The 26,959-nt window shown below is 37.7% G+C and overlaps 1 protein-coding gene across 15 annotated transcripts in view; it reads left to right on the top strand.

The window, feature by feature from the left end:
- TRPS1 (transcriptional repressor GATA binding 1) overlaps positions 1–21,168 on the top strand; it is a 280,216-nt gene extending 259,048 nt beyond the window's left edge. For all 15 annotated transcript variants that reach the window (XM_055432675.2, XM_055432666.2, XM_055432674.2 and 12 more), the window contains 2 exons: positions 10,683–10,805; positions 15,073–21,168. In XM_055432675.2, the coding sequence (XP_055288650.2) occupies positions 10,683–10,805; positions 15,073–16,134 (1,185 nt within the window). In that variant the 3' untranslated portion in view covers positions 16,135–21,168. The remainder of the gene's footprint in view (positions 1–10,682; positions 10,806–15,072) is intronic.
- The last annotated feature ends 5,791 nt before the right edge of the window (positions 21,169–26,959 follow it).

The following is a 26,959-nucleotide window of genomic DNA, read 5'->3' as shown; positions in this document are numbered from 1 at the left end:
GGTTATTAAGTACAGTTCCCTACCCAAGACGATGTATTGCCTCACGCTGATATGGCAGGACTGGAGGGGGAATATATACATCTGTATAAAAGCAAAGACAATCCTTGCTTTCTTCTTGAGCAGCTGCAGCCGGTCCCACTAATGGACGTGCAAAAGCAGAAACGAGCAGCCCAAGGTATGTGTTCATTTTTACAGATGGTACTGCAGACAAGTTGGTAATGGAAAAGGAAGTCGTGTACGTGAGCTTTTTGACCATGGGGGTGGGGGGTGGGGGGCGACAGAAGGACAGCCCGATTACAGTACTTTCCTGTGTAATTGACCGTGTGAGTTATGAAAGAGGCAGTTTTCCCATGAAAGATTTTACTTATTACAAAATTACATCATTACTGTTAAGGAAATGCATAATTCCAAGTTGTCTTTTTTAAATAATGTCATTAAAACTTTAAAATCAGCTTAGATATCCCTGTCTGCCCAGAGCCTCTATAATGAAATTATCTGCCAGAGTTGGGTTTTACCTGTAACAGTCACAGCATCCTCATTTAAAGACAAATCTTTCATTTGAACAATGGCAAAATGTACTAGACCCTTATTTTAAATCTTGGAAAAGTGTATTTAATTACCTGGTTTGGGGTCATGAAGAAATACAAAATTGAATAAAAAATGAGATCGTATTTTTAAAGAATTATTTATAGGTTCAGAAGTTAAATGAAGTTTAGGTTTATTTCTCTTAAGTCCAACCCCCCCCCCACCTCCGTGTATTTAAAAATCACAGAGAATGAAATGGTGTAAGAAGTATTAAAATATGGTCTAGTAAAGTTTTTAGTTATTTAGTTAAAATTGCATATCTGGTATCAGGGTCTCTTATTGATCCATTTGCAGATTTTTAACATAGTTTTTAACTTTCAAACTTCAGGATATTTAACTGTATTTCTATACGTTTTGTTGCTATTGTTACGTGAAAATAAGTGGCAATTACCATCTTTCTGCTGAGTAAACTGTCTGTTAATGTCTGATCTCAACTCAATACCCGGTAAAACATGTTTATAGAGTTAAGAATATTTTATGCTTTGCTCTTATATATATAATGAAGTGGAAACTGTATCGCACATGAAAAGTATCAGAGTCAACTGCACAGGTCACTGAAGAACATGTACTTTTATATCTAATAATGGGGGAAATGTTTAAGGGAAAATAATTAGAAATAATTTCATATTATTCAAATCTGAGGAATTTGGTAAAATGACCTCATTTTTCAGAATTGGCAGTATTTTATCTTGAGTAATGAGGATTCCACACATTGCAAAAGGTCTCTGCCAAGGAACATACCAATATATAAAATAAGTCTAGTACATTGTTACCTGAACATGTGTATTTACAGCACTTCTCCAAACCTCAGTACCGTGTTTCCTGCCCTGTCTCTAGCCATGGCGAATACAGATGAGTTCCTGGTTCACAACTGCCTTCCCATGATGGCATTTCTAGGCTCTAAGTCAGTGCACTAATCTTTACTTTTCAACAGAGGCTTTGTTCACATATATATATATATTTTTTTAATTTTTTGAGACAACAGTATCAAAACTCATGCACTGCACCCATCTGCCTTCCCCACACTACCCCTCCATCTCCCAAATGCTGCATTCCTCTGGCTTTAACTGTTTCTTTCAACCTCAACACAGATCGTTGCCATGTCTGATCAAGGATGAGTCATTTCTTTCTGGTGCCTCAAAACTTGCCTAATTTAATCAGCTGTTATAGGGTGGTTTGAAGAGATAAGAATTCTTCAAAGCTAAGCTATGGTGAAATATTTTTGGTAAAAATTCCCCAATCACTTCTTTAGTAATAGGACCTGAAACATGGTTAAGAACTGGGGCTCTGAAGTGAGAGATCTTACCATTTAGTATATGAAACATGCTTCTAAGGCTTGGTTTTCTCACCTATAAAGTGGATAGAGTAACCATAATGATAATAATAACAACGGTAATAATTCCTGTTTCTTAGGTTTGTTTAGAAGATATCAGGTGAAGAAACTAAGTCTGTAGTGTATCATTCTACACAAAATAAATGCTTGGTAAATATTAGATGTGTGATGGTGATTATTCAGAAAGGGACAAGAAGTAGTCAAGCAAGTCTACCAGGTAGCTGATTCAAAAATGGTATTTATTTATGACTGCAATCAGTCTTTGTTGCTGTGTGGCCTTTCTCTAGTTGCGCTGCACAGGCGTCTTTCTCGTTGTGATGGCTTCTCTTGCTGTGGAGTGCGGGCTCAGTACTTGTGGTCGAGGGGCTTAGTTGCCCTGCAGCATGTGAAATCTTCCTAGACCAGGGATTGAACCAGTGTCCTTCTGCATGGGCAGGCGGATTCCTAGCCACCGGACCACCAAGGAAGTCCCGAAAATGGTAGAAAAAGTTTTGTGTTTTTGCCTGGACTTAAGAGACTAGGATGTATTTTTGACACTAGTTAAGTCAAAGAATCATTCGCAGTCTTTTACCTCGTCAGTAAAATGAGAGAATAATAATCCCTAGTAATTCACTTTCAATCCAACCTGAGATAATTATATGTCAGGAGTTCTTAACCTCAGAATCCATGGGTACTTGGATCCATGTGAAATCTTTGGATACATTTTATGAAGGACATTCTTTTGAACAGCCTGAAGTTATTTGCAAAATATTTTACATATCTTTTTTATTATCTGGGGAGAGTGTCATAAATTTTATCAAAAGAGTTTATGACTCCCAAGAATGTTAGAAACCATTGATATAGATGTAAATGCCTTGAGGATGGTAACACTTCATTGACTAGTTATTGTCTGTTAGCAAATATGAAAAGAATTACTGATTATTATCTGTTATTTTCCTTTTCTTTCAAAATGACCACGTCATCATCATTATCTATCATAAAACCAGTCCTACTTAGGTAATACATAAAATACCTCTGTTTCTTTCTTAAATTAAGTGCTTCGAAGCTGAACCTTTTGAACTTTAGGCTTTTTCTAGAAAAGTCCCTATCACCTAGGTGCTTATTTTCTACACTGTGAAGAATTCCCACAATAAATGTTTGCCAAATATATTGTTTAAATAAAATTTATAATAACTTTATTAAAACAGAATTGATTCTCATATTCTCATGCTGAAATTTACTTAAGAAGTACTAGAATTGTTTCACTGTGCCTGCAAAAAGCCCCCCTTTTTTTCCTTTTTCAGTGTCAGATTTTGGCACTGGCATAGAAGAAAGTCCCTGTTGAAACACTTTTGACCATTGTTGTAACTGAAGGAAAGGTGAAAATGGATCTGTGGTGGCAGAAATAGAAGCAATAAGAGGCTTGAGCAGTTCTTTTGACAATAGTGACTTTCACCTGGAATGAAAAAAGACAGAGGAGATATAAATCTTCAGCTATATTTTCAGCTGTCCAAATACATATTGCTGAAAAGGCAGGACGTTGTTACAGAAACTGCATGGGTTAGAACTCCAAAGATCTGGGTTTTTCTCATCCTAGTCTGTTAAGTAATTTGTGTATGACATAACATGTTTGCTTTGCTCATTTTCCAAATATGGAGTAAGTCTAAGTATGGAGATGAGGGTCCTTCAGACCTATGTAGTAGATTATATTATCTGTATGATAAATTTCTAAAATCAGAAGCTTTGAAGAATCCATGTGAATAATTTAAAAAGTGGGATTTCCCCAGGGAACTCTTATTTTCTGCAATCCCACTCCACGAGTCACCAATTGCATCTCAGAAGAAATGGAGCTAATGTGTTTTAACATGTCCTGATATATTGGGCAACTCCAGCGTGGTGACGTGTCAGTGGAAAAGTCTTGGGCACATTCATACCTGGGTACAATGTATGATTGCTAGAATATGAATTGCCTCATGTCCTGGAACAGAAGTTGTTCCATTGCTTCTAGCCAAAGATGTCAGTTTAGTTTACACTGGTCTCCATTAGCATTGCTGATGTGTTGAGGAAGTGAATTTAATAAGCAGGGTAAACAGGTTTTGTTTCCAAACTCTGAGATAGGTGATTATAAGATGGATGCTTGGCTGAACCTTGTAGAGTCTCTTCAGTTTTCTGGCAAGAAGTCTGAGGGCATAGAGGGCTGTTTTAAAGCAGGCATAGACTTGCTATACAGCCCTTTTCAACTGATTCTTTACAATTTTATCTGGAGCAAAAGTCAGCCAAGGTATTGATATCTGTTGCTTTCTGTTGGCAAAGCTCTCTCCCTGCTCTTGCTAAAATACTGGCCAGCCTGTGCTTCTGATAAAATTCTGGCTGTGAATTTATTTAGGTGTTCATTGCAAGCCACTGTCTGTTTTAAGTGGTTTTAGGTGTGGTGTTCTTTATACTCTGTAGCCTCTGCTGGTGGGTAGTCAATAGTCAGTTAATTCCTTAATGGGGGTAAGTGGGAGAGAGTGACCTTCTTTGTCTCTTGGTGGTGAATAACAGTGATAATGGCTAAAATATTATTTATCATTTATTCAATAGTTATTGAATTTCAGTTTTATAATGACAGTCTTGAATGCATTACTTAGTTTGTATCAACTTTTTTGGTGGTTGATAGGACATTTGGAGAAGACAATGGCAACCCACTCCAGTACTCTTGCCTGGAAAATCCCATGGACGGAGGAGCCTGGTAGGCTGCAGTCTGTGGGGCTGCTAAGAGTCGGACACGACTGAGCGACTTCACTTTCACTTTTCACTTTCATGCATTGGAGAAGGAAATGGCAACCCACTCCAGTGCTCTTGCCTAGAGAACCCCAGGGATGGGAGCCTGGTGGGCTGCCGTCTGTGGGATCTCACAGAGTCGGACATGACTGAATTGACTTAGCAGCAGGACATTACTACTGATGGGACAGTAAGCAAGGTTCTTGTTTCTGAAATGACTAGACTATTATCCATTTTTATAAAGGAGCACAGAGAGTAAGCCCTCTGATTATTAGATAACTTTCAGCCTTTAAGTGAGATGTATTTGTGGGAGATGCTTTGGTTTCTTGAGAAATGTTTTCATATAATTTACATGAATTAAACTGTCAGTATCCATCAACAGTCTCAGATTTTATCATGTTAACTGTATATATAGTATGTTTTTAGCAGATTCTACTGTGAACAGAGAGTTTACAGACCATGTCTGCCATATACTTCACTGTAACTCCAACTACTAGCACAGTGCCAGGCACATGGTGGACATTTAATAATTAGTCCCAAAACTGAATTGAATTACATTTACCACTGAAGTTTTATTACTACAAAGTTGTACCAGAAGGTTCTATCATAGCTGTCTGTACATTTCCCTAAAATGAAGTTCTCAAAGGATTCTTGATATAATCAAATAAACATAGAATTGTTTAAAGAGTTAAAAATATTTGAGGTGCATCCAGACTAACAGCACGTATATCAAATTTCAAGTTGATTTGATTTAAAATGGCCAAGATATAAAACCATAAAAAATGTGAGTAAATACTCTGCCTATCAAGGCTTGTTATGTAATTACATGGTTTCAGTATGGTTTTTATTCATAGAAAACTATTATAAAGGATCATTTCTGCACAGATAAACTTCTTCATTGGGGACTTTTAATATCTTGGAGATGAATATCCATGTCTCTAAATGTTAAACCACTTGAATGAATAATTTAATCAAATTTATTTTTTATTGATCAAATGAAATAAGTTCTGTTAATAATGAAATTTGAAAACCTTAAAATGTTTGCTTTTGGCTGATCTTCAAATAGTAAAATAAACTATAAAAATAGCTGAACCAATTTAAAACTTGTTTTCCCATTCTTGTTCTTTTCTGAAGACTCATCTGGGTTTACCAAAATATGTGTCAGCGCTTAACACAGAGGGATCTGTAATTGACTGAGAATTTAAGCCCCCTAAAAGCAAAACTTGAATCAGAAACTTGGAGAAAAATTTAATGATCATGATGCCTTATAGTAGTTAGCTGTGAGCCTAAAGACTAGAGGTTTCTTCTGTTAGTTATGTAGTCATTACACTGCTTGGTGCACTCTCCACCAGGGAAAAGAAAAAAAAATTATATTGGATTTAAAATGTACTTTTATTAAAAGATGGTGTGTCATTTTCTGTTTCAAATCCTGGCATGGATGATTGTCCAGATTCATCACCTAACTTGCTGTTGTGAAAATCGGTATGGTGGTTATAATACATTTGAAACGTGGGAAAGAAAGAAGTGATCCAAAGAATTCTCAGTAATTGAAAAGCCTTGGAGATGCCGATCATGGGGGCTGGCCTCAGAATTCCTTGCAATGAACTATTTCTATCACCACTCTTCCTTTTTCACACAGGAAATTAGCAGCCAGCAGAAATAACATACAGGTCATACAGATTCGACCTAAAAGTTAGTGGGCAAACTATTTAAACTTGAAGTTAAATGCAGTTAGTTCCTTGTTGATTCCAGAATTTCCTTTTTAGACATTTTCCATTGAGGTGACTTTCATGTAGACTTGGGTTTTCTGCTGACCATCCTTCACTCTTGCTCTCCATTGAAACCACATATAAATAGAAGGTGCACTTAGAGAAGGCCAGGGGCAGAGCATGCTATGACCATCCGTAGCTTTGGACATGTAAGAGGACAGCTTTCCTTCAGCCTGGAAGGTCCTCCTGAAACCACCTTCGTGTTATCCACTAACTGCTTATTCCTATCATTTCCTCTCCCAGCAGTGTCCTTATCCATGTCTCTCAAAGGACAGTGCATATGTCTCCTGCACAAAGTCATGGAGGTTCAAATCATTATTAACTCCTTTTGAGGGGGGTGGGATCTTGGTTCTGTGGCCAGGGATTGAACCCACACCCTCAGCAGTGAAAGTACAGAGTCCTAACCACTGGATCACCAGGGAATCCCCTATTATTAACTCTTAAAAGCAGCTTGTCGGAAAAGGAGAAACCAGTTTATTATTTAAAACATACACATATACCATCAGCAATGCATGACTCTAATGATGGGTATAAAGGAAAGGTAGAGCTTCATTCTACCTGACTTTATATCTTCAGGACTGGCTTCAGCTGTTTCTCAAAGAGAAACAAAAAAGCCTGGAATGAGAATTGGGAAAATTAACTCTTGATTTTCTTGTCTCCAACGTCATTAGCCATCTCTGCCCAACTGAAGATAAATTTGTCAATCCAAATGGGAGACATTTCTAGGGAATATATTTTTTTAAACTTTATTTTCAAAAACAGGAGTAATGACTAGTGATAAAAATTGTAGCAAGAGAGATGATTTTCAACTTTATTAATATTTAGCCACTCAAGACAGACAGCACTGTCCTAGGTACTTATTACTGAGACTATTGGATGACTATTCAGGGACATGATTTCTGTCTTTAACACAGCATAAAGGAGAATGACAAACTGTCTTAAAACTCTGTTGTGCCTGATAAACTGTGAATGAAATAAGGTCTTTAATGCCTTTCTTTCTCTTTAACAAGCTTGTTTTTAAAAAGTGAGGCAAGGGAGACTTCTATTTTGCCTCCTTTGGCAGCAGACTTTTTCTCAGCACTTTGTTTGGGTTAGGGATGTTGGTGACGTGGAAAAAAATGCCATACTCAGTCCAGCTAGGTGACATTATGCATGGTGCGGCTTTCGTTGGGGTCAGGCTGTCATCTGGGATGTGGTTGAGAGAGATGCGTCATGGTCCACCGTTCTGTAGTCACACGGCGAAGGACACTGCCACTTCTCCCACTTACTCTGCTGCTTCCGAAATTTCCAAGTGCATCAAACATAGGGTTCTACAGTGCTTACCAAAGTGATACATTTGTTAGATAGGAGGTAACTAAATGTATGAAATATTTCTCACCTACCTCCTACTCTCTACCCCCACACAAGTACGCTCCTATTGAATTCTAGGTGTGAACACCTAGATATTTCACTCTGACTCAACTTTCCATTCTCATATTTGATAAGAATGACACAAATGAAATGCATGTTCTAATACTCAACCGTATGCTTTCAGCATATCTAAAATGTAAAATAAGTAGATTAAGGTGATAAGAACAAAACAAAATATTTTTCTCTTAACAAAAGAAATACAGCTTAATCCTTAATGGATCGATGATATATCGATAACTTGAGAGCTTGCTACATCCCTGACATTGTTTTAATTATACGTCCATTTGTCCACATTAATACTCACAGCAGCTCACACTTTAAAGAGGGGGGCATTTAAGTACTGCTAGGTTAAGTAATTCACTCAAAGTCGTACCCAGCAACTCAAGACAGAGACATGTTGTGAATGCAAGCCACCTGTCTCCTAAATCTATTAACCCCCATGCCATACTGACTCCAAATAAGTGAATCCAAATTACTCTTGATGTATTTAAAATAAGATATGGTTTACCTAAAATATACCAGCCTCTATTGCAGCCTAAATTCTGCTTAAAGCAAGATGTGCCTGTGTAAACCAGCACTGTAATTTCAGGATTTTCCCTCGAACTAATGAAGGGCATTTTCTTTGCAAGAGAATTAAGTGCAAAATTGTGCAAGGTTGAAGCGTTCTCTGAAACCAGGATTACACCCACTTTGGCATGCCGTGTCAAGCAGCCAGGACGTAAGGAAAGAAAAGCAGGCTGCAGTGAATGGTTATACATTCAGGTTTGAGCTGCAGCCATATATGTGGGTTAGTTTCCAAATGGACATTTACATTGCCTTTATGTGGATCAAATTGGTGTTTATTTGCCAAACGTGTTATTTAGATCTCGGGGAAATGACAGCATGGCCCCAGGGAAGTTTCACAATTATAACCTAACTAGGCTCCCCAACTTATCTCGGATAAAGGGGGCCCCAGAGTGTTTGATAAACACAAGCTCTAATAGTTCATTGATTTGAGGAAATAGCAGTGTGTCCTTTTGCAGTAGGTCCTTATTGGGACTTTGAGGACCAGTCCCCAGCGTTTTGTTTTGAGACTGAGAAATTTATTATACACTCCTGGTCCTGATTTTGGGGGTCGGGGGGAGTAAGGAGAAAAGGGGAGCCAGAGATTATCTTTGTGAAAAATCTAGCTTTTATTACATCACCTGAAGTAGCACAACCTGCTGCACTCATGAAATTGTGTTCTTGGTTGAAAAGGGCAGTTGTTAGCCTGACTTTGTGCTCACTGAAAACATTCCCCCAATCTTGTTAAATTATTGCTCTCATTTCAGATTTTTATGGGTATGCAGCTTACCAGTCCTCATTTCTTTACGTTTCATTCATTTTCCTTGTATTGATGATTAATGGAGGATGTCGAATGTTAGAGTGAGCAGGCATCAGCAATTGCAAGATCATAATTAGTTTAGCTGACGAGGGCCTCTGATAGCACTTGCATCTGGATGGAAAAATTACCCTATAGGGAACTGGCTGCTCACCAGGTCTTTTTAGTGATACATTGTGAAACACCCGATGAATCAAATGCCCTTTCAATGCCAAGAAAGTGTTCCAGTCTTGAAGCCAAAATTATGTCTGCAGAAAGCTTTCCATTTGAAATGTATCAGAGTACAATTATAACCATTGTATTTTCTTGGCAGGGATACCCCTCGTCTACAGTATGGACTCGAGTTAAATAAATTGCCTAAATTTTATGAATCCCTGAAATTTTGACTTATAGTGTTTGTAATTTTAAATTTATCACAAAATTGGGTTCCAGCAAGACTTTTTCCACTCCTTATCTAACATGCATATTTTATCATTAAAGGTTTTGCTTCCTAGAGAAAAGAGAGCAGAGTTGCAATTCAGGCTGTCTTTTTTTTTCTTTTCCTTCTTCTTCTTCAGCCAGAGTTCCATTTCCTGCCTGTTAGTATTTGCGCCTATGAACACAGCCTGACTTTTGTTTCAGTGAGGAGTTTAATGGAATCATTACTTGATAGCAAGAATGGAACAAGCAGTGCTAACGATCTACTTTTAAATATTCTTGGATTATTTTTCAACCTGGTGATTAGAGAATTCAGTCCACTAAAATCCATTTGTGTTCAGAAACGCTTGTGATTTCCAAGTCTGAGTCAAATAAAATAAATAAATAGCCATTGATGGGACTATGTTGTCTGGCTTAAGCAGGCCCCTCATAAGGATTCTCATTAGTAATACTGTACTTCTAGTTGGCAGAAGTTTCTTCTATTCCTCTCAGATTTGGGAGATAGAGGGTGTTCTCTTTCAGATTTTACAGTTGCAAATGAAAAATTAGAACTGAGTGTCTTATTAGTGTCTTAATACTTATGTTACATGAATGACATCCAGAAAGACATGCATCAGATTTAATTGTAAGTGGTTTACATGCTGTACTTATTCCAAGTTTGACTATATTTTGAAGCTCAGGTAGCCTGGGCTCCTTTTTTTCCAAAATATATTAAACATATTGCCATGCTCTGTCTTTTGACTTTTGACACTTTTAAAAGGTATATTTTAGGGTTCAGCATTTAGGAGTCATCATTAAAGGCACAAAACCCAAAGTTCAAAAAGTTAAAGCTGTTTCTGTGAAAAGCCTTTGGTGTTGCACACACCTCATCCATCACTGTAGGGTTAATTATAATGAAAATCAGTGGTGCCTATTAAACACAATTGAACCTGACCTCATTATGGGCAGTGTGGTTTTATACTGTCATTGTTGCTAGTCTAAAGACAAAACTCCTGGGTTGATTTGGTCTAACTCCACTGATCATGTGACTCACCTCTGACCTTGTATTTTTTTTTCCCCATTTCAGAGGCGCAGAGGCTCGGGTGTTTTTTGTGCCAATTGCTTGACCACAAAGACCTCTCTCTGGCGAAAGAATGCAAATGGCGGATATGTATGCAATGCGTGTGGTCTCTACCAGAAGCTTCACTCGGTAAGAACTTGTTAGACTGTTTCAGGAAAAGCTTTATAAAACAGCCTGGTCTGTGGCGTGATAAGTACCATTCCCTGGCTTGCAGTGCCTGCCCCTGCAGAGTTTAATCCTGTTGCTTTGAGCGCATTTGTGATTTATGGTGGACCGGCCTTAGATGTTATGGGGAGATTCATGTGAGATCATTACCAATGCATTATGTTTCTTTTGATATAAAAGAGGAAAATGATTGATTTCTGGGAACTTCACATAACCGATATGTGAATGAGTGGGTATCAGAATTCAGTGACATTAATTTAGGTAGAAAGGAGAAACTTTTGAAAGGTCAAAAGTATATAAATTAAAAAAAAAAAAAGCAGGAAGACTCTCCCATGTTCAGTATAAAATATAGGGCAAGGGAAAAAATGCTTCTTTTCCTGTCTGCTTTTGGAATTTGCAAGTGTCATCTAGGCTGGAAGTAGGACAAGTTCAAAAGAGTGGTTCTTACTGGGACCAAGATGCCGGGTGACTCTCTCCAGGGCTTCCAGTGGTATCTGAGGGCTTGAAGAGCACACCAAGCAGAGGAAGGTGCCGAAGTGCTCTGTGTTTTAAGATCTCTGGCTGGCTAGTTTCTGTGACTCTCTGAGCTACGTCAGTTATCTCTAACCAAGTTTTAGGTAGAATCTTATAATAAAATTTAAACTTACAAATCTCCCATCTTTATATGCATTTGACTTCCTGAAGGGTTTTTTTTTTTTTTTCTTTTTGGTTTAGAAAGTTAAGGGACTTCCCTGGTGGTCCAGTGGTTAAGACTTCACTTTGCAACGCCAGGGGTGCAGGTTCATTCCCTGGTCAGGGAACTAAGATCCCACTACCTTTCAGCAGCTGAAAAACCAAAACATAAAACAGAAACAATATTGTAACAAATTCAATAAAGTCTTTAAAAATGATCCGCATCCAAAAAAAGAAAAAAAGGTTTATCTGCTGACCAAAGCTGCCTTTAAAAATAGGAATGCCCCATTTAGTAAGCAAAAATCTGTTTCCTTCTGCCTTTTGCATTTTGTTTGGCATTTTACCACAGCTCTTAGCACCAGCTAGTGAATAGAATGCAGCCATGGGGAATACAATTTTAGACAAAATGCCTCCTAAACGGACCACAGGAAGCACTCTTTAAAAAATGCATGCTGCCAGCAAGACTAATTGGTAGTAAACTGTAAAAACCTTAGTTATTAGCATATAGCTTGTAGAAGGAATCTCTACCTACCACCATCACCTTACTTTTTTTAAGCCTTCACCATTTAAGCAAGCAATAAGTTTCCATTTAATGAGTACTGACATTAATGATTTTAATTGAATACTGTCCAATCAAAGGCCAAATATTAATTAAACTACTGCTCTTCCAAGTTATGGTAATTTAACAACAGCAATATAAATTAAAAAATGTTAACAATTATTTTAATATTCATCTCTCCAGAGATGTTTTTGATTTTGAGGGTTTTTTTTTAAATCATAAATTTCCTATACTTCTACTCCATGCATTCCATGGCCCTACATGCTCTTAGTTTTTATACATTTGTGCATAATAATTCTCTGATATTTCTTTTATGGACTGCAATTCCTTCACCTGTCACTTAAATATTGGTCTTCTTTAGGATTCTAAAACAGACACTATATTTCTTCCACTCTTTATTCTACAGGATAAAACTCTTCCTTCCCTTGAGTTTTCCCACCAACTCCATATATTTACAGTTTTTATAAATATAACATTTATGTACAATGCAGTGCACAGATCTAATGTATAGTGTTCAGTGAGTTTTAATAGTGTCATCTTAATCAAAATATAAAATAGCATGTTTATCTTAGAAAGTTATCATGTAGCTGTTTTAAAATATACTATGTATTAAAATATTGAATTTAAATATTATAATTAAATACAAGTTTTAAAATATATCAAAATTTGTGAAATTACCTAAAGCAGTGCTTAGAGGAATATTTTCAGCATTAAATGCTTTTATTCAAAAAGAAGGATAGAGATTAAATATGTATGTTTGAAATATGAGATCTTTATAAATTTGAAATTCTGAACAAAGTAAATGAACATGGACTATCCAGGGGACGTGGCATTTTCATTCTAAAACCAGTAATTTGATGTTCAATAACAAGTGCATTCTCCTTTTTCCTTCAAAATATCTCTGTGACAATAAAAACACTCCAAAAGGATTTGTATTTTGTTAACACTTAAAAAGGAAATGGCAACCCACTCCACTGTTCTTGCCTGGAGAATCCCAGGGATGGGGGAGCCTGGTGGGCTTCCGTCTATGGGGTCACACAGAGTCGAACATGACTGAAGTGACTTAGCAGCAGCAACACTTAAAAAATACTCTCTTACATTAAGGTACATCATTTCCAGGTATAATTCACAAATTACATGTTGTTCATGTTCATATTTTATGCAGAGATTATTTCCTGATTTCAGTAATCTTTTAGAAAATATCAGATTTTAGCCCATTTAAAAATTCATTAAATTTTTAATTTGTAAATATGCATTCATTTATTAAACATATTCTCTTGATTTTATAAATCAAAGTTAAAGCTCCTACTGCAAGTAAAGTTTTTATTATAGTCTTATCTATGGATTTTAGTCATGTAATATAAACACCTGTTGAACATGTACATAAATACTAGTCATATCATACTTAAGCTGGGTGAAAGTCAGCATTCTATTTAAGTACAGAGTAGAATGACAGATAGGATATTTGAAGCAAGCCTACAAATAAATTTAGATTTTTCAACAGAAAACAAATGCTTCACCTGTTAACAGGTAAAATCTTCCTTAATAGTAAGTACTTATATAATTAGAGGAAAAGAAATGAAAGTGGGAGATTTATTAAAAAAATAAAATAGCCTCTCACTGGATATGGCTTTGATCCTGAAGCATTCCATGGTCAGAGGAGCCTGGCAGGCTACAGTCCATGGAGTCACAAAGAGTTGGACACAGCTGAGCAACTGTTGGGCTTCCCTGGTGGCTCTGATCATAAAGAATATGCCTACAGTGCAGGAGAACCGTGTTCAATCTCTGGGTCAGGAGGATCCCCCAGGGAAGGAAATGGCTGACCCACTGCAGTATTCTTGCCTGGAGAATCCCACGAACAGAAGAGCCTGGTGGACTATGGTCCATGGGATCAGAAAGATTTGGACATGGCTGAGCAGCTAACAATTTCACTTTCATTTCACTTGATATGTTTCCTTACAGTTCTGTCGGTTTGCCTTTGATTATTTATATTCTGATGTTTAATATTGTATATCCACATTTGCAGTTATTTAGGAGAAGGTGTATATTAGTCATCTGGGCCTGACACAACAAACTACCATAAACTGGATGGCTTAAAGAACAGACATTTATTTTCACAGTTCTAGAGGCCAGCAATCTGAGATCAGGGTGCCAGTGTGGTTGGGTTCTGGTGAGAGCTCTCTTCCTGGCTTGTAGAAGGCTGCCTTTACTCCATGTCCTCATTTAATCTTGGGTGTTAATCACTCAGTTGTCTACAACTCTTTACAACACCATGGACCGTAGTCTGCCAGGCTCCTCTGTCCATGGGATTCTCCAAGAATACTGGAGTGGATAGCCATTCCCTTCTGCAGGGGATCTTCCCAACTCAGGGATTGAACCCAGGTCTCCCAACATTGCAGGCAGATTCTTTACCATCTGAGCCACCAGGAAAGACCTCACTTAACCTTATTTATCTCCTAAAGACCTTATCTTCAGATACAGTCACACTGGGGGTAAGAGATTCAGTCTATGAATTGGAAGGGAGTATCTGGGGGATGGGGAGGAAGACATAGTTCAGTCTACAACCTTGTATCATTTTTCCACAGTTGTCATCAAAACCGATCTCCTGTGTTACTGTTGACGTCTTCTTGGTGCATGACTCAAAAACTGAGAAATCTTTCAGAAAAATCGCATTTCTTCAACTAATTTTCTACCTCGTTTTATCACAAAATAATGCAATTCCAAAGTCTATTGAGTTTGGAAAGGCTATTTTCAAGTAGATTAAAGTTTTTCAGTCCTCTCTGTAAAGATGGGCATGATTTAATTAGGGTAAAAGAGTGTGCTTTAGTTCTGTCCTCTGATCCTGCTTAGGGCAAAAGGAGGAGATTTAGGAAATCTATAACATAAAGCCTATCTTTGCTTTGAACTTGAACATGGTTTATATTTGTAAGGAATTGTTAATGCATTTTAATGTATTTTTTAATGTTTTCCTTTTATGTATTGTGTGTGTGTTCCCTGCAGACTCCCAGGCCTTTAAACATCATTAAACAAAACAACGGTGAGCAGATTATTAGGAGAAGAACAAGAAAGCGCCTTAACCCAGAGGCACTTCAGGCCGAGCAACTCAACAAACAGCAGAGGGCCGGCAGTGAGGAGCAGGTCAACGGCAGCCCCTTAGAGAGGCGGTCGGAAGATCACTTAACTGAAGGTCACCAGAGAGAAATTCCACTCCCCAGCCTGAGTAAATACGAAGCCCAGGGTTCATTGACTAAAAGCCATTCTGCTCAGCAGCCAGTCCTGGTCAGCCAAACTCTGGATATTCACAAAAGAATGCAACCTTTGCACATTCAGATAAAAAGTCCTCAGGAAAGTACTGGAGACCCAGGAAACAGTTCATCCGTATCTGAAGGGAAAGGAAGTTCTGAGAGAGGCAGTCCCATAGAAAAGTACATGAGACCCGCGAAGCACCCAAATTATTCACCACCAGGCAGCCCTATTGAAAAGTACCAGTATCCCCTTTTCGGACTTCCCTTTGTACATAATGACTTCCAGAGTGAAGCTGATTGGCTGCGGTTCTGGAGTAAATATAAGCTCTCCGTTCCTGGGAATCCGCACTACTTGAGTCACGTGCCTGGCCTACCAAATCCTTGCCAAAACTATGTGCCTTATCCCACCTTCAATCTGCCTCCTCATTTTTCAGCTGTTGGATCAGACAATGACATTCCTCTAGATTTGGCGATCAAGCATTCCAGACCTGGGCCAACTGCGAATGGTGCCTCCAAGGAGAAAACGAAGGCACCGTCAAGTGTAAAAAATGAAGGTCCCTTGAATGTAGTAAAAACAGAGAAAGTTGATAGAAGTACTCAAGATGAACTTTCAACAAAATGTGTGCACTGTGGCATTGTCTTTCTGGATGAAGTGATGTATGCTTTGCATATGAGTTGCCATGGTGACAGTGGACCTTTCCAGTGCAGCATATGCCAGCATCTTTGCACGGACAAATATGACTTCACAACTCATATCCAGAGGGGCCTGCATAGGAACAATGCACAAGTGGAAAAAAATGGAAAACCTAAAGAGTAAAACCTTAGCACTTAGCACAATTAAATAGAAATAGGTTTTCTTGATGGGAATTCAATAGCTTGTAATGTCTTATGAAGACCTATTAAAAAAAATACTTCATAGAGCCTGCCTTATCCAACATGAAATTCCCTTCTTTTATTATTCTTTCTTTTGATGAGTAGGTTACCAGGATTAAAAAGTGAGACAAATGTTCAGTGAGAAAAAAAAAATAAGGAAGATGGTTAATAGTCCTGTTTTAGAACCTAGTAAGTCAAAACCATCTTGGTAAATGTGTACTGTGGAAACCATCCATAAGAAGTATCACCAGACTATAATTATGATGTTTGTATAGAAAGAGATCAGAGCTGTTTAGAATTTGGAAGGGTTTACATATTATGATCCTAAAGCAGTATTGGGCTGGCCATTGGCCTATTTGTTCAAAAACCCATAAATTATTGCCTCAGTTTCGAAGTATCATGAAATCCTAGGCAGATGAGGAGAAATTTAATCTCCAGGGCAGTGAAAGGAAAATGGCGCCCTCTTAGACGAGAATCCTCTCATGGATCATGTTTCAAATTTAGACCTAGAAATGTGAGCTGTGGTTAGGCTTGGGGAGAGAGCAGCGGGAAAAGTGACAGACGGTGGCACGATGATTTTGGCCAGCCCTGCCTGTACATACACATGCACACCCTCTCTGATATTTTTGTCCTTTAGATGTTCACACACTCCTTTCAAAACTAGTCCTCTTGTTTGCGATTTAGGTTCATTTTGTCCAAATATATATGCATTTTTTAAAAACAATGTCCTCAGTGCTACGTAGTAATTTTATTTTAGCCAGATCATTCTTTCTTGTATGTGATGAACCAGTTTGGGTTTGTTTTCTAAGCTTCCTCTGGGTCACTAATCTCATTTGGCATGTTCTAACTAAAGGGATCTCCTCAGTTCAAAAGACTAGATGGATACAAAAGTTCAGACCATGGCATTCATTGATGTAGAACACATGGTGTTTCTCCACAAGGTAACCTGCTGTATTTATTTATTTTCTTTTGGTTTAAATATAATTTCCAAACTTTGTGGTCAGGCAGCGTCTAAGGTTACGTTACCACAGGCTGACAGTTGGTATATGTACCAATCAATTCCTCCATTAGATTTATACAGGTTTAGTTAAGTAGCATTAAATAGGATTCTTAGAAGTATGTTCTTCATAGTACTTTTAATACTTAAGGCTTTGTAAAACTATCCATGAAGGGAAAGCCTCAGCATAACTGCTCAGGGAAATAGGGCTAAATAACTGAACATTAAATAATTGGTTAAAGGTGCTGTTAGTCGAGCCTCAATGCTTGCTACACGGATGTATGTACAAGGACTGACTTTAATAATTTGCATTATATTGTCCCAACCAGTAGTTTATTTTTTGCCACGGAGATGTAGAAGATATTACAAGCTACTGGATGCACTGTCAGATTAACTTATTTCATTAAAGAAGTTGGGAGAACAAATAGGAAAAAAAAAAAAAACCTTATTTTTCTAGTAAATATTAATGTATTACATTTCAAATAATGGTGCCTGACATATTGAATAATTATTTTCTACAGTGTACGTATGCAACAAAGATATTCCATCATGCATTAGAGTCAGTTCTGACTCTGCCTAGCTGTTTACATTTGCAAATGTAGCAAACAAGGTAATGAAGCAACTATTTCTATTGCGGTAGATACTTTTGTGTGTGTGTGTGTGTGTGTGTGTGCATTAAAATTGTAAACGGTAACATGAAACAATGAAAGTTCTTGATATAATGGTATGGAAAACAAGAAGGAAATGGAAATATTTTTATGCCTACTTAGGAAAAAAAGGGTAGCACTATTCATTCCAAGTACTTTTTTTTTTTTATTTTTAAGCTCTTAACTCACATTGTTATGCTTAAAATGATAAACATATATCCTCTTTTTATTGCTTTGTCTATGTTTCAGATGAAACATTTCAGAAATTATTTTGATAAGTGCTGCTGGAATCTGCAGCACTGATGTTTTTATTGCATTCTGTAGTCGCATTTGCACTCCATTTTTACATTAATTCGCAGTTGCTTTGTATTGTTTTGTTTGGGTTTTGTTTCTTTTTCCCAGTGCCAGGTCTTCGTTTCTTCAAGTTGGATGGCAGGTAGAGTTCAACCAGTTTGTGACTGTTGTAGTGAATGAAGTTCAAACTGTCTTTCTGATGCTGTGTTGTCATTTCCATTCTTGCATTTTTGTTTTCATGTAAAAAAAAAAAAAAGAGAGAAAAAGAGAGAAAGAAATCAGGACTAAGCCTTTTGCTTCAGTTTCATTTTTAAAGGGTTGTTTTCTGATCTCACCTGTCAAGTAGCTCTAATATAATTCACATGAACCGAGATAAGAGGTGAAATGAGGGGCTTTGACATTCAAATTATGGGATGTCATTTATCTCTCTTAGGAATTTTGATGAATGCATCTCAAAATGTACAGGCACATTGGAGAGGTGGCAATTAAAGATCTAAAGAGGAGATTTCCCAAACAACAAAACAGTATTTAATTTTCTTAGTGAAAGGACTAGAAACAAAGTGCACTGTGGCAATTCTCAAGCACCATGATACGTGAACTGCTCAGAGTAGAAAATACGCGAAGTTTGGTTAACTTGGGCAGTAGTACAGGTTTGGCTTTTTGGGCAAAACTACTATTTAAGCAGTTTCTCCAGTGTATCAGACACAAGTATGTTGTTCTTTCTTGGCATATATGTCTCTTTATTTCATCATTTTTTTTTTCCTCAGACACACAAGTAGTAATGGTTAGCATTGGAAATACATATCACTATTCTTGGAGTATTTATGGTCAGTCTACTGTAGGTAGAATATTCTTAGATAGCATTGTCAATAGATCTTACTCTGTATTCCTTTTATTATTGATTATTTTATTTTCATTTATTTTCATATTTTGATGGAGAAGAGGTTGGGCTATGAAAAGCAATGAAAATTTATCGAAACACTAAAAAAAACCCTTTTTTTGACTTTTGAAAGCCTTTGCCCTAGCTCTCAAAATACATTTTTACAAAATTTATTGATTGGTATCTTTATTTTTATTTGGGTTTAGGATTTCTGAGCTATTCTGTCTTAAATTGTGATTTTAAATAAGCTATTTAGATACTTAAAACCATTTTTTTAAGGATTTTCAAGATGACTTAGGAATTTCCCTTCTTGGAAAAGGCTTTCCCTATGATAAAGACTTTACGCTAAGTAAAATTGTATGTCATTTAAAAAAACATACATCTTTTTAAAGTATGTGTCCAGATTCTGAATCGGGCTTTGGATCAGACTTTAAGCCAGGACCAGCTCATGCATTCTCATTCTCCTTTTTCTCACTCTTTCTCTCTTCATCTCTCAGCCATATATTCATACTGTTGTTTGGGATAGAAGAATCTTAAAGAGCCAGCCCACCTCAGAAGATTGTGGATTGAGAGACACTACACTCAGTACATGAAAAAAGGATGGAGCTCTCATGGTTAATATGTTAACTCTGTAGTTCAAAGGAAAAGAGTGTGCCCATTCTTTCTACATGACATATTGAGATGTTCTTTTAAAAAAATCAACTTTTAAGATAATGTTTTCTTCTAAACTGTTCTCTTTTAGTAAAGGTAGATTTTAGAAAACAAGCATGGGGATTTTTTTTTTTTTCCTAAGGTAATATTAATGAGAAGAAGAGGAAAAGTGATTATCTTTAACAGCTCTTTGTTGAAGCCTGTGGTAGCACATTACGTTTATGATTGCACATGTGCACATAATCTATGATGATCCAATGCAAATACAGCTCCAAAAATATTAAATGTATATATTTTTAAATTCCTGAGGGTAAACATTTGTATTAATTAATTGAAGAGTATCAATACTGCTACTAAAGTAATGATTAGCCTCCTGCTGTGTGGCTGCGAAACATCAAAGGTGACCTGTCTTAAGACCTCTGAACTGCCTGCCTGTTTAGTTCGTGAACATGAACATAATTCTAGAGGGGGAAGATTGAACATCCCACGATGGTAAAGAAGCTGACAGTCAGCTTCTGCGCTGTATGCCAGCTTTTTGCCTAAAGTTTACTTTGAGCTCACAGCTTTGTCTTTGGGTTGAGAACCATGGCAAAAAAAAAAAAAAAAAACAAGGCATCTTTTGTGATCAAGTAAATGAAAGCTTGCTGACTGTCCTAGATCACAGGAGAAAACAGAGGAATGAAATCAAATCCAAATATGAGACTAAAGATGCTAACCAAAGGTAGGTACTAAGTGGAATTCTATCAACAGGCCACTATAAATGAGAGGAGGATAGAGAGACATGTACCAGGACTTTGAAGGGCTGTATTATTTTCCCAAAGAAAGACTTGGCCAAGGGCAGAAGCCATGGCTTCACTGCAGAGCACTTCCTGTGGGTTTTCCATTAGTATTTCGCCAACAGTGGACGCACATATTCCTGCTAACCATCAGTGATTTAGAAAGCATCCACAGTTATCTGCAGTAATTAGGACCTCTGGAAGATGCTAGGGTTGAAGTGTGTCAAGTCAGGGATGAAGAAAATGTGAAATTCAAATTGGTCCACACATGGAAACTGGATAATGTATCCTAACGTGATGTTCTCTTGAAGGGAAAAGTAGAGCTAGAAACTTCACTCCGTCCTACAGCAGAGAAAAGCAAGAGTAACTTTTACACAGAAATAACATTTAGCTTTCATCAGAGAAAATGGTCCTTCAAGACCCATGAGTCCCAAAACTGGATCCTAATTTTTACTCCTGGATTTTTGTTCATTATATGACCTGCAGCAAATCACTTTTTTCTTTTTGTGCCTCAGGTTCCTCACCTGTAAAATGGAAAAAATATATTAATAATAATAATATTAATAATAATAATAATGGTAATGTAGTACTTGTTTGTAAAGCACTTTGAGATCCTTGATTGAAAGGCACCATGAGAGTGCCAAGTATTATATGGCCAAGGGGTTATTTAAACTCTCAGTTCCCAAGGGCCAGGAAAGGTTGGGGTCGTTTTTTTAAAGATGAGCTGTAAATATCATAATCAGGCAGCCTATTGTGTTGACTATGAAGAGGCAAAACTATTACAAGGCTGATAAAACCATAGTTTCTTAATGGCTACCAACAAGGCAAATATCACAATAAGAAATGCCAAATTCTTTAAGGTGACAACGTGAATAATTGGGGGGCGGGTGGGTTGGGGATGGGAAGCATCTCAATAATGCCAATGTAAAATTCACTTACAGCAATATTCACCAGCAGAAAATGTCTTTCATACGGAATGATTTCATGTTGCTAAGAAAAAATTCAATTTGTAGTCCTGATTTGAATATTAGAATGTTGGCTATAATAGTTCTGTTCTTACAACACATGGAATTTTTTTTTGTTTTATTTAATTTTGTTTTCATAGTGCATGTTCATTTCTACTCACAAACATGTTCTTGGTGTATTTCTTATGCAAACAATCTTCAGGCAGCAAAGATGTCTGTTACATCTAAACTTGAATAATAAAGTTTTACCACCAGTTATACATGATGGTGTTGGTATGGTTTATATGGATTCACTTTCATCCATGTAGCAATGGGAAATTCAGACTGTTGTAACATATAGACAGGCTCTGATGAATTGAGATGGTGATTTCAAGTCACCATTGAAAAAAAATATGAATAAGATTGAAAAAACCTGAATTCTCTCAACTTGTTTTGTTCTGCTTTCCTTTTTTTTTCTTTTAACCAATCAATCTCTTATTGATAGATTTTGTGTAAAAAAATTATACAAGTTTCTTTAGGAAGATTAACAATAAAAATCATGTTTATTTCAAAAACATTTATTGAGTATCACGTATTGAGTGTTGAGTACTGGATAATGATAATGTTATAATATGTAAAAATTCCTGCTTTTGAAGTCTAGCTTTGAATACAATTTAGTATACCCATGAATATGATATAAACATCCTGATAAATCATCTCAAGAAATTTATATTAATGTATTACATGCCTTATGTGTTGGCTTAAGATGAAATTAATCAGAGATTTCCTGAAGGTGGATTTTGAAAGCGGCAAGAGACAGAAGAAAGCCAGGTAGGCAAAGAAGACTCACCCAAATGTTTATGACCAGAAGGAAAAAAGCAAAAAGGACGACGTGAAATATATAAAGAACTCCTTGCTTCCGAAGATTTGTTTTGAAAATTTCAAGTTAATTACTATCTACCCTCCTAGCACAAATCTTCATGTCTCATTTTTAGTGACTCCAAATTAACAAGTCCTTTATTTTTTTCTAGCTCTCTCTCTTCTCCCCTGTTTTGAAAACAGCAGAATAAAGGCTTTGAGGGTCTGATCATAATGGTAATAAACTTGTTTCACAGCTGGAGGCAACATTCTCTAAATAAGTGTAGTAAAAACACTTAATATGATTTCTTTTCCTTATATAGAATTTGATGCTTCTCTGGGGAGAACTTTGCAGATAAAGTTAAATACACTCTGTTCTCACCTAGGACTGTCAGAATCCCACTCAAGCAGAACTATGTGTCCATCAGTGCTTTACCCTTGTTTGAGGGGGAGGGAAGAAGAGTGATCAGCGTGGACATCCCTCCCTTAACTTTTGGTCTTCCATCTCTCAGATGGTGGGGCTGGCCGCATCAGAAACACGGTGCACAAAAGGAGCAGTTAAATGGCCTGTGAAGGTGAAACCAGCTGGAGGAAACTTCAGGAACCACAGGGCTATATGTGATGTGTGTGCTAAGTCATTTTGGTCATGTCTAACTCCAAAATCACTGCGGATGCTGATTGCTGCCACGAAATTAAAAGACCCTTACTCCTTGGAAGGAAAGTTATGACCAACCTTGATAATATATTGAAAAGCAGAGACATTACTTTGCCAACAAAGGTCTGTCTAGTCAAGGCTATGGTTTTCCCGTGGTCATGTATGGATGTGAGAGTTGGACTGTGAAGAAAGCTGATCGCCGAAGAATTGATGCTTTTGAACTGTGGTGTTGGAGAAGACTCTTGAGAGTCCCTTGGACTGCAAGGAGATCCAACCAGTCCATTCTAAGGGAGATCAATCCTGGGTGTTCATTGGAAGGACTGATGCTAAAGCTGAAGCTGCAATACTTTGGCCACCTCATGCGACGAGTTGACTCACTGGAAAAGACTCTGATGCTGGGAAAGGTTGGGGGCGGGAAGAGAAGGGGACGACCGAGAATGAGATGGCTGGATGGCATCACCGACTCTGTGGACATGAGTTTGAGTGAACTCCGGGAGTTGGTGATGGACAGGGAGGCCTGGCGTGCTGTGATTCATGGGGTCGCAGAGAGTCGGACACGACTGAGCGACTGAACTGAACTGAACTGAACTCTTTACGACCCTATGGAATTGGACATGACTTAGCAACTAAATATATTGTTGTTTAGTCGCTAAGTCATGTCTGACTCTTTTTCAACCCCATGGAATGTAACTGCCAGGCTCCTCTGTGGGATTTTCCAGGCATAAAATTGGAGTGGATTACCATTTCCTTCTCCAAGAGATCTTCCCAACCCAGGGATCAAATCCACACCTCTTGCATTGGCAGGCAGATTCTTTACCACTGAACCCCAGGGAAGCCCACAGGGCTGTATTAAGGTAGTCTTTCCTCAGCTCTACAAATATTGCCAAGCTGACTTGCTTTCCCAGATTTGAAGTTTTCAAGAAAAACTGGATAAGGGAAATTTTCTATGAAATTTAATTTCGAATGTCAGAGGCTTTTTTTTCAATACTGCAAGCCAAACAAAACACTTGTTTAGAATAAATTCCACCCCTAGACAGTGTCTGACCCCTGGAGCATGAACAATAGTGAACTCTGGTAACTAGCAGGGAAGAAACTGGACAAAGGGCTGAGCTTAGCTGTGGTTCCTCTGGGTTTTGTCTTGGGTCCCAGTGCATCCCTGCCAGGAAACCCGAAAGCACTGTGGCAGCAGCACCTGCCTGACTCTTCTACAGCCAAATTTGCTTTAGATGAAAAACATTTGCACAGGGGAGAAAAAAAGCCTTATTTTTTAAAATAATATTGCTAATTACTTTGTACTTCTGTTCTCCATCATTGTAACCCCAACTACAATTTTGCTTTTTAAAAAAAAAAAACTGGTAGAAACAAATCTCCAAAACCATTTGAAGTTGCTGAAGTTAAAGCCTGGCAATGCCCAAGATGTCCTTATTTCCCTCTCCAGGTCAGACTTTAGAGTAAAAATAACAGGGCTAGGAAGGGAAAGAAAAACAGTACGTGGGAAGGGAGGGGCATTTTCATGATACGTAGAGTTGATTGTTTTAATGAATAAAGAATTTCTTTAAGTAAAAATAGGTGATTTGTACATGTGATCTTATTGTTAGGTTTATAATACTGTTCTCCAGTATATTCAGGATATCAGTTCTGAAATTCATTTTTCATAAATGTTACAGTACAGTTGACCCTTGAACAACATGCATTTGAGCTGCATAGGTCCTTTTATATGTGGGGTTTTTTTTTGTTTTTAATAGTAAATATCCAAAGTACTATATGATCCATGGTTGGTTGAATATACATAAGAAGAACCTCAGATATAAAGGGATCACAGATATGTTGGACCAGCTATAAATTATGTGTGTATTTTCAACTGCATGGAGGGTCAGCACCCCTAAAACCCAGCTGTTCAAGGGTCAATTGTATTTACATAAAATATTTTATGTGAGGTAACAACCCATTCAACCAACGTCCTGTTCAATAATTAACAAATATCATTAACTTTTTTCTTCAGATAAGTAATAGAGACCAGGAGAGCAAGGGTTCTTAGAAAGTATAATAGAAATTCTTTATATTTCCATAAATAGAAGGTGCATTTCCAAGTTAAAATTGCATAAGCACTAAACTGTAAGCAATTTTCCAGGAGTATCCATGAACTCAAAAACCAACGATAAATAACAGATATTTTCTCAGAACATGCACTGTCTTTTATGTGAAAGCAATGTTTGCCCTCTCTCATCTTGTTTATGTATCAGTCAGCTTTTCTATTTTGGGGGGAGGAGGGGTGCCACATAGCATTCAGAATCTTAGTTCCCTCACCAGTGAGGGATTGAACCTGTGTCCCCTGCAGTAGAGGTGTGGCATCTTAACCACTGGACCTCCAGGGAACTCCCCATCAGTCAGTTATTAGATTTGGTGTAAACTTTAAGCTTGAACCGGAGGAGAGGGAATGGTTTCTGGATAATTCAAATGTGTTACATTTATTGTACATGTTATTTCTATTATTATCATGTGAGCTCCACCTCAGATCATCAGGCATTAGATACAAGAGGCTGGGGACCCCTAATCGAGACGAGGGAATGGATGTCATAGAGTTGGTGTATTTTTTTCAGAATTTTTATTTCCTTAGATATTTTCTTTCTACACAGCATATATTACCCAGTGAATGAATTGATGTATCCTAAAAAGCATACATACATAAGTGAGTTTACAAAGTTCAATTCGATAACCTCGTGATGGTTTGTTTTCTATAATTTTATCTTTTATAATTGCCTTGATTATTTTTTTTCTCTAATGAAGTTATCATTGTCATTGTTTTGTTGTTTGTTGGTGATGACATGCAGTATAAGCCAGGTTTCATTCATTTATTCAACAAAGAGTAATTGAGCCTTTCCTACATACCAGGGATTATTCCAGACATTTGGACTATCTCAATGAAAGAACACAAACCAAAATTCCTGTTCCTATGAGAGGGAGAGAGACATAAAATATACAGACACAATAAACAAACTCTAAGTAACATGTTCAGTTCAGTTGCTCAGTTGTGTCCGACTCTTTGTGACCCCATGAATCACAGCATGCCAGGCCTCCCTGTCCATCACCAACTCCTGGAGTTCACTCAAACTCATGTCCATTGAGTCAGTGATGCCATCCAGTCATCTCATTCTCTGTCATCCCCTTCTCCTCCTGCCCCCAATCCCTCCCAGCCTCAGAGTCTTTTCCAGTGAGTCAACTCTTCGAATGAGGTGGCCAAAATATTGGAGTTTCAGCTTTAGCATCAGTCCTTCCAATGAACACCCGGGACTGATCTCCTTTAGAATGGACTGGTTGGATCTCCTTGCAGTCCAAGGGACTCTCAAGAGTCCTCCAACACCACAGTTCAAAAGCATCAATTCTTTCGTGATCAGGTTTCTTCACAGTCCAACTCTCACATCCATACGGCGGTAATAAATGCTCTAGCTCAGTGGTCTCCAACCATTTTGGCAGCAGGGGCTGGTTTCATGGAAGAAAATTTTTCCACGGACTGGAGGCGGGGAGGAGGGGGAATGGTTTCTTTAAGATTCAAGGGCATTACATTTATTGTGCATGTTATTTCTATTATTATCACGCAAGCTCCACCTCCGATCATCAGGTATTAGATCCCTGAGGTTGGGGACACTTGCTCTAGAGAAAAAAAAGTAATGCAGATTAAAGGGAGATGAGTGGATGGATGGCATATTCGATAGGCTAAACAGTTCAACCCTCCCTTGAGCCAAGACATAAAGGAAGGACAGAGTAAACAGCTGGTACAAAGGCCCCAGGGTGAGAGAGTCTTCCTGGGAATTTTGAGAACGAGCAAGGAAGCCATGTGGCTGAGGAAGAGTAAGGTAGGGGGAAAGAATTTAGAAATTCACTCAGAAAAATATTGAGGTGGGTGGAAATCAGATCATTTAGGACATGGTAAGCCACCTCGAGGACTATGACTTTATGCGAAGCGCAGACATAGTTTTGTGTTTTTAGAAGAGGATTGTTTTAATGGGACTCCTGTGATTGGAATAAATCATGGAAGTTATTTATGGAATAAATCAGAAGAGAAGCCA

Source organism: Moschus berezovskii, chromosome 16 (genome assembly GCF_049115385.1).
Source record: "Moschus berezovskii isolate FMDL1 chromosome 16, NW_MosBer_1.0, whole genome shotgun sequence".
Lineage (NCBI taxonomy): Eukaryota > Metazoa > Chordata > Mammalia > Artiodactyla > Moschidae > Moschus > Moschus berezovskii.
This window is presented reverse-complemented; position numbering and strand designations above follow the sequence as displayed.